Here is a 9,291-nt window from a genome sequence, read left to right on the forward strand (position 1 = left end):
AGATTTAAAATTCAACAGAGTTTTGTGTTGGTTGTCAAGAACATAATACAACTCTTATTTATCTGCGCTTGGGACCGACTATAAATAGAGTTACCATAAATGTAACACATTTATTGGTAGGATGACAAAATGAAAGTAAAACATAGTAGTAACTTATATTTAAACTTTTAAAGAAAAGGGTGATAAATCATGAAGTGAACCCAATTTATTGGAGATAGAGGAGGGGGTTGAAAATGAAGGAATAATCAAGCAATGTAGTAGAGAGGATCGGGTAGCTTGAAGGTGCGCTGGCCGGTGGTAGTCCCCAGAATATCACTCCACTGATCGCCGATGTTGCCTACGATTCTGTATCCACCCTCCTCCACCTTCTTCCTCTCCGCCGATTTGTATTCCGCTGCCGTTTTCCCGCCATACGAACCATCCCTGCACGCAAACATATTCACCGTCGTTTACTTCTCTCACGTCTCTATAACTCAACCTCCGTCCATCACCGTCTATTTTTATTTATATATATATTCAATATTTTTTATTTTATTTTATAATTACGACTATATTATATAGTATTTCGCCAGTCCCTGCAACCGCCTTATCTTTATCGTTTACTTTTTTTTCTTTATTTCTAAATCAAATCAATCATCATGTAGTTCCACTTAATCAAGTGTGTGTATATTATCAGCATCGATCATGATGACGAGTATTTTATTCTATGTAATTGGCATGATTCATGTCGGGTGTGTGTGTGTGTGTGTGTATATATATCATCATTCCAATACAGTATTTCCACTTATTGCACAGTCTGCGACCATATACATACAAATGAATCGATCAAATTCTAAATAATATCATTCATCTAGCTAAACTCTTCTTTATATCTATTCATATTTAAAGTTTTAAAATAGTTTAAAACTTTCAAATATGAACTTTTAATTTGGCCAATATGCTAACATGTACTACCTCCGATCCTTAATATAAGATCCCGTTTGACTTTTATATTGGTCCTAAATATAAAACCCCAATCTATTTTATCTCTCATATTTACTCAATTTTTTCCAAGATAATCCTTCTAATAATTATAGTTCTAACCATCACACTTGATTAGTAAGAATATTTTAGGAAAAACAACACTTATTTATTACAAATAACTAACTTAACTTTTTTTCTTAATTTCCTTAAATTAGTCAACTGGCTCTTATAATTAGGACCGAAGGTAGTATTTGAGTGTGCACAGTCAACACGTACGTATGAACTCATTGATCATGGTCAGCTTATAACTAATATTGTGATAAAGAATTGTAAAAATTAATTATATATTTATTATTAAAAGTTTATCTGAAAACTTAATGATAAATTTAATTATTAATTGGCCCATCAACTTATAGGAAATACACACACACACACGCTTATATATTATAAATAGAAAGAAAGAAATAGAAGCTTACTTGAGAATCAATTTGTGCCAGGAATGATAACCAGCAAGAAGGAGATTGTGAGTAGTGGCATTCCTTTGAGATTCAGGCCTTCCAGTTAAGAAGACGATCTTGATGCCCAGTTTCATCAACTCGTAGTACAGCTTCTTGCTCTCTGGAAGTGCTGGTGCCTTGCTTTCCTCCACCCACTCGTTAAACGACGTCGCATCGAATGGCTCCACCCTTCCCATTTATTATTCCATAATAATATTATATTGCCGTTACAAGATAACTATCAGCATGCTATAATGTGTTTTGTCTACAATCATTAATTTTTGGAAAAGTGAGAAGTCTTTATCTACAAATTTTATTTGCTAGAAGAAGGGTATCGGTACTTTTTGTTATGAAGTCTTGCAGAGTATATTAGCATGTTCTAAAATTTAATAAATAGTATTATGAAATGGATCCAAAATGAAATCACAAAAGTAGAATAGAGAAAGTAAAGACAAGAAAATGAGAGAACTTTTGTATTTCTTCACTTGCTTCACTTGTATCACAATACAATGGCATGCCTTATTTATAGGTGTAATCTTACACATAAGTTACATTTATACTTAAATGATAGATAGCGGACAACAAACCACATGAATATGAGTGGGGGGAGTTACAAGATTAAAGGCATAGTGGAAAGGTAATGGAGTAGTGGAAGATTACTGCCTAATGGAAGTAGTGAGAGTTGATGATAAAGTCGAGAGGAAGAGGAAGAAGAGGAGATGAACATCCATATGTTATAATATTCATAACAAATAGGAGCTTTTTACCGGTTCTTTTTTAATTTTTCCCCTTAATGTCCTTAATTAATTAAAAACTTTCGTCACAAATTAATCAACCAAACTCTTATAATTAATGACTTTTATTGAGAGTAATTTTTATAAGAAATAACTAGTTTTAACTGTAAAGTTGTTACTCTAATGAGGATCGGAGGGAGTAGCACTCAAACACACACAAAAATCAAATACATCGAACAACACCGCACCAATAAGGTACAAATAGTGTAACTCATTGGGTATTCAGTAACTTTATATGGACTAATTGGAAATCGAGTTTTGGTCAATACAATTATACTACCTTCGGTCCTAATTATAAGATCTTGTTTGTAGACTACAAACGAAGTCTTATAATTAGGACCAGAAATAATATTATATTGCATTATAATCTCATTAGCAAAGGTTAATGGCTTGATTCAAATTAGTTGAAATCTGATATGTGACTTTCGAAACAACAAAAAGGTATTAAACAACAATCTAATGATGAAAAAGATCAGAACGTACCCAAAACCATGCGTAGCATAATAAGGAAGATTAGAGAGGGAAGTCTCATCAATATCAAAGACCCAAACATCTTTACCATAACCAGTGAGATTGAGCTTCTTTGCGTAGAAATAAGCTTCACGAGCCACAGCTTTAGAATCCTCTCTATATTGCAAACCTAACATATAGTTCCCAATATAGCCTTCACATTCTCTGGGCACAGTTTTCCAGTCCATAATGTTATGAGCTTCAACCCCAAGTCTCCAACTCGCACAGTTGATTCCCTGAAGGGAAGCTCCATAAGAACCAGACCCAGATTTTGTTCGTAGAGGATGGATCTGGTGGTAGGGTTCCGGTGATGACGAGCCCACCACCGTAATGGAGGCTATGGATAACACAAGAGCCGCCGCCACTATCACCGTGGTCGTTCTCATGGCTGATTTTGATTGATCAAATGATTAGGGTTTTGTTCTATTGAAGATGAAATAATGAAGTTGCAGCTCGAGACTGCACAGCACGTATAGATATAGATATAAGCTGGCATCTTGAAGACTTGTGTTCGTTAAATATATCAAAGGGACAGGGTCTTAGGAATATTCTTCACGTGGTGTGACAGTTGGCCTGCAAAACAAGGCAAATCAGGAATTACATAGAGATTTGCGGATAATATAATTAACCAATCTCATTAATATAGTTTAATGATTACTCTCAGTTTTCATGTTGTGACTAGAATGGGTTCCATGTCGTGGACAGGAAATTTGAGAACCGATCCGCCATATTCTTAATGAATTTATATATGAATATTATTTGTTATGAATTTTATATTTTATGTGCATAATGGGTTTTAATTGTTACTGTATAATGACGATTTATCATCAGAAAAGCTTAAAGCTTATGTTAATTAATTACTAATTAATACAGTAATACTTTATGTCTTCATTTTTTTTTAAAGATCCGTTTTAAAGTATCATGTGATTTTCTTAGACGTTAATTTTAACTATATGCTTTTCTTTGACGCTATATACTGCTGCGGCAAAATCTATAGTTCAACTTATCAATCGAGCAGACAATTTGATCAATTCAATTATTAATTGAGACATATTTGAATTTGTCTAAATGCGATCGGTACGATATGTATTTTAATTTTTTGATTTAATTTTTATTTTAATAGAAATAAAATTAATTCTTTAAGAATTTTGCAGAAGCATAAATTTTTTTTGGATCATTGCACCATTTACTAATAAAAATAATCATGGATGGAAAAATTATCTGCATTTGGAAATCAAATAAGACATTTGGCCAAAAAAAATAAAATAAGATAAATGAGAATAATCTATAAATGTCTATAATTTTCTTTTTGACGAGACACAAGAAATATATTCTACCGACAACATATATTGGGTGGTCAAAAGAAGGCTGCAATATAGATTAAATAAAAAGAGAGCAGGGATGCATGTTTGTGAGCAAATAAAGTGGATACTTCTTTTTATAAATCGTTAGAATTGCTTATATACAGCTTTCTAATTGTAATTCCATAATACGAGATAAGTATATGAGAAGAATTTTGTTTCGACTTATATAAAATTTGTTTATAAGCACTTAAATAAGTCAATTAACCCAAACAATACATAGAAAGTCAAAGGCCATTTCGCCAAAAAAAAAAAAAAGAAGCCAATTACACTTTTTACCCGTTTCGATTGCAACCTCTGCAAAAGGGCCCTTAATCGTCGTTGTTTTAGAATTTTTTTTTTGCTGAAATTGTTGTTTTAGAATTTTAAGCAAGCATAAATTATTTTTGGGTTATTTCATTATTTATTAAAAAAATATATTGACAGGGGCAGAGCAATTGTCTGTGAGAAATTTAGTCAAGAGTATCTATTTTTAAAAAATTTCTTCCCAAAGTGCAACTTATTTACAATGGGTGCAAATCTTCTTCAGTAATGTGTGGTTTATCTTTAATTATGTACAAAAAATTTTAAAACAAAAGTTATTTGCACATAATAAGATAAGTTGTACAATTAAAAAAAATTGCAACTACTGAAAATGAGTTGTACTCACTCAAGTTGATTAACCAATTTTCGTGAATATGGCAATGAAATAAAATAAATAAGAATATTTCAGCAAATCAATATTATATTTTTTTTTGACAGGCACAAATCAATATTATATATTGTACGTTACTCCCTCCGGTTCTAAATATAAGACTCATTCTGTAATGTAATTTACTACAAAATGAGTCTTATATTTAAGATCGGAGGAGTATTTGACAACTTTCTTGATGTCTTAATCTACACCTATAATATAATTTTTTTTGGGAGACCCATGGGGCATATTCTGCCCACAAATGTAAATTAATCTACAGAATATTGAATACAAAAAGTAAACCTCCTCCAATATAGGTTTATCCACAACATGCATTGAAAAATACTATGACAATTTTGTTATAAATACAAGATTATTGGAGAGGAGTAATCTTAAATATTTTCTTCCTATAATTCTTTTCCTTGCATTACATGGTCAAAACAAGGCAGCAATAAATTAAAGAACAGTAATGCATGTTTATTGGACAATACAAAGCAGACTTACTTTTATAAATATTAAATAATATGTTTAAAGAAAAACGGCAAAACTCACGCATAAGACACTAGTTATTAAGTATTGTGGAATTAATTAATTAATTCTACATTATTTCCACAAGTATGATTAGAATTTTTGGTCAAGAATAAAAAGTATGATTAGCTTAGCGTTTGAGGCTAGACAGGCTAGTATTTATTTGCATTTATATTTTATAAAAGATTAATATATATTTTGATTATTTAAATTTGTTTTTATTTTAATTTTGATCTTTTAAATTTTAAATAATAAGTTTTCGCCTTGAAATTTTGTTTATTGAAAATAGTAGTCCTTATAATCCAATAACAACTTAAAAAATTTTGCCTATTGAGTGATTAAAATCTATAATTTAAAATTTAAGAGACTAAAACTAAAATAAAAACAAACTTAAAAAAAATCAAAGATTATAGTATTAATTTTTTTTCATAAAATAGAAGCGATGACGGGGGACAACACCCTGAATAATTCTGCGACATGCTAACTGCGGAGCACGTGAACTGATGTGAATGGAATGAAATAATTATGTGACCCTTCAAATGGTCAAAGGTAATAATAATAATGATAATAAGACAAATTTGACTATAAATTACATTATATTATAAAAAACAAATAATTTAAAAATGTTAATTTGATTTCTTATATCCTATTTAATCATATATATATATATATATATATATAAATATTCGTTGGTCGGAACCTATCACAATCATGAAATCTCATTTTAATAATCAAATTAACCTCTAAGGCGCTAACTGGTCCTTAGTAGTAGTATTCGTGTTTGCCATATAACTCTTAATTAATTATGAAATCATCTATATCAGTGAATAAATAATTAAAATAATTAATTCACGTGATTCACATATAAATGCAGGTTAAAGCCAAAATGATACTTCTCTGGTTCTATTTATAAGATACTTCTAATATGTTTTACACAGATCAAGAAAAATCTTAAACTGCATTAATTCTTCATTAAAATATAACAACTTTTCAATTTCACCCTTATTTAATATATACACCTTTCAAAAAAAATTATCTACACTATAATAAATAAAAGATAATATAGTACATTCACTGTAAAAATTTAATAAAATAACGTATAAATAGGATCAAAAAAAATTTTTCTGCCCTGTAAATAGAATTAGAGGAGTATGATAACTAATTAATTTGGGATTGCAACTGGCCGGCTGTGGAATAATATAATTAAGAGGCTTCGATTACACGCTTTGTGCATAAATTAATGGGTTAGGCAGGATATGATCTTTTCCATCGATTTGTTTCGCATAATAAACCAAAATTAATAATATAATTACTTTTTTATTCCTCAGATCTGATTCACGACCAAACCCAGGGTTGTTTTGCTCAATCAAGGACAGCACATAATATGCACGTGATTCAATGTTATTATGGTAGTTATCTCTTTTCTTTTTGTGTTTATAGACGAAGACAGGAGTCATTTTGAGGCCAAAAAATAACGAGTTTTCATTTACAATTGCATAATAATCATCCTTGATGTTAATTTTTATGTAAACGCTGAAGCTAGCAAAAGTATAAGACTAATATTTTGATATAATTATATACTCCTCCGGTCCTTAATATAGGACCCAATTATTGAATTGGTTTTGATCCTAAATATAAGACCCATTTATCATATTTATCAATTTTCTCTAAATTACCCCTATGGATACTTCCTCAACCATAATTAAGTAGAAGAGGAAGAGGGGTATTAAGAAAGATGATTATGGTATTTTAGGAAAAATATGTCACATTTTCTATAAGTAACTAACTTACCTAACTTCCTTAATCTAATCAAATTAGTTAAATGGGTCTTATATTAAGGACCGGATGAGTATATTATTAACTAGATATTCATTACTACTGATAATTACAATCTATATAAACACAAGTGAACACCTAAAATATCGAGTATATTATAGATATATGTCTATATATATATATATATATATATATATATATAACAACTAACAAGTGAACAATCCTGCTGTATGATTTCTTTTCTTATGCAGTATTATTCGATCATGCAAACTCAAATCCAAAGTTGCGAGTTTAAATTAAAATCAAGTTGCCAAGTGCGGCTAATTAAGCGGAACATGACAACAAAATATATCAAGGAAAAAATATATATAATTTTCATTTTGTTTATTTAGTAATAATAAATATGATATTAAATTAACTTTCTGATTATTATTAGAGATCATAAATATTGATAGATAGATATCGTTGGCAAAAATATATGGATCCTCTCCACTTTTTTTTCTCCCTTCACTTTTCATCCACTTCTCATTTCAATATTTAAAATTTGAACGGTCTAAATTTTATATTTTATAAAATTAATAATAATATGTCAATTATTAAAAAAGAGCAAATAAAATTAAACTACTAAGCATTAAGTCATGATGATCTGAAAGAGGAGTAATAAAAAAAAATATTTCATAAGATATGAAATCTAGACTGTTTGAAATCTAATAATTGAAATGTGGAGTAAATAAAAGTGAAGGGGCAGAAAAGTGGGGTGAGACCAGATACCTTCCGACATATCTGGCAATAATTCAACGAACTACTGATTGCATTTTTTACACATACCAAAAAAATAATTGAGCTAAAAAACCATTTTTCCACACATTTTGCATGGGCGGGCTGGCTGTGGAAAGATGGATAAGATCTCATCATCTCAATGCCATGCTTGTTCGGATTTTGTCCACAAATTTTTTTGGGTAAATTTTTTCCCCACAATTTGATGTTACTGATGGACAATTCATAATGGACGTCCGAGTTTTTCAATTAAATAAGAGCGTATAAAAATATGGCTATTATTTTAAATGCAAATACATATATATGTATATGTAGATGTAAATAATATAAAAAAATGCCTTGTAGTTTTGCATCAGATACCAGTTTTTTTTAGGGAAAAAAATGATGTAGCTCCAACAGCAACACTAGCTGTTAAGTTTAGATGAGGTCTCAACTTTGAACCCGACATTCACATGTTTGTGTGAGTGCACGCATTTAGTTGTATTATTAAAAAAATATTTCAGTCAGGTGTTGCCAAAAATATTAATGTAAGCACATCTTCATTAATTATCTGATCGATTACAATTACTCCCTTCATTTAAAATAATAATATACGATTTTTAACTAATGTACACATCTAATAAATCAGTTAGTGTGATTAAGAAAACACATATCCTTTCTCTATTTAATACTACCTCCTGCCCTTAATATAAGACCCCATTTGACTTTTTGTTTGGTCCTAATTATAAGACCCCAATCCATTTTGTCTCTCATATTTATGTATTTTTTTCCAAGATAGTCCTTCTAATAATGATAGTTCTAGCCAATACACTTAATTAGCAAGGATATTTTAGGAAAGACAACACTTATTTAGGACAAATAACTAACTTAACTTACTTCCTTAATCTCTTCAAATTAGTCAACCGGCTCTTATAATTAGGACCAGAGGTAGTACATAATCAAGCGTATTGATTAGAACTCTTATTATTAAAAGGGTTACTTTGGAAAAAAATGTATAAATATGAGAGACAAAGTGGATTGGGATTTTTAGGACCAAAATAAAAGTCAAATAGGGTCTTATATTAAGGATCGGAGGTAGTATCAGTTAACGTAGGGTTTTTTAACATATACTTTTTACTTACATAGCTATTGGCATTGAGAGTAATTCTATGAAAAATTAAAATATTTCTTAAATTTTAAAATTCTAAATTAGTTCTGTGTACTACATTTTAATTGCAATTGATTAGATGTAAAAGATAAATGGTAACACTTTTTTTTTTTATATAGTTATTCTTTATTAGAGATTTTAAAATTCAAGAGATATTTTTCTGAGATATTTGTAGAAAAAGGCGTTAACATAATGTTAAAGCTGTGTCCAACAAACTTGAGGTTTGGAAGCTCCAAGCAGAAAGGCCAAACATATAAATATGTGA

General features: G+C 29.8%; 1 protein-coding gene across 1 annotated transcript; it reads right to left on the bottom strand.

The window, feature by feature from the left end:
- Positions 1 to 245: 245 nt before the first annotated feature.
- LOC114750974 (acid phosphatase 1-like) lies at positions 246 to 3,493 on the bottom strand. The gene is made up of 5 exons (XM_028939617.1): positions 3,483 to 3,493; positions 3,133 to 3,152; positions 2,738 to 3,065; positions 1,440 to 1,649; positions 246 to 423 (listed from the first exon to the last, which is right to left on the bottom strand). The coding sequence occupies exons 1-5, from the start codon at positions 3,491 to 3,493 to the stop codon at positions 246 to 248; spliced, it is 747 nt and encodes a 248-aa protein (XP_028795450.1).
- Between the last annotated feature and the right edge of the window lie 5,798 nt (positions 3,494 to 9,291).

The sequence above is a fragment of the Neltuma alba genome, unplaced genomic scaffold (assembly GCF_004799145.2).
Source record: "Neltuma alba isolate B1F8T4 unplaced genomic scaffold, ASM479914v2 tig00006717_pilon, whole genome shotgun sequence".
Lineage (NCBI taxonomy): Eukaryota > Viridiplantae > Streptophyta > Magnoliopsida > Fabales > Fabaceae > Neltuma > Neltuma alba.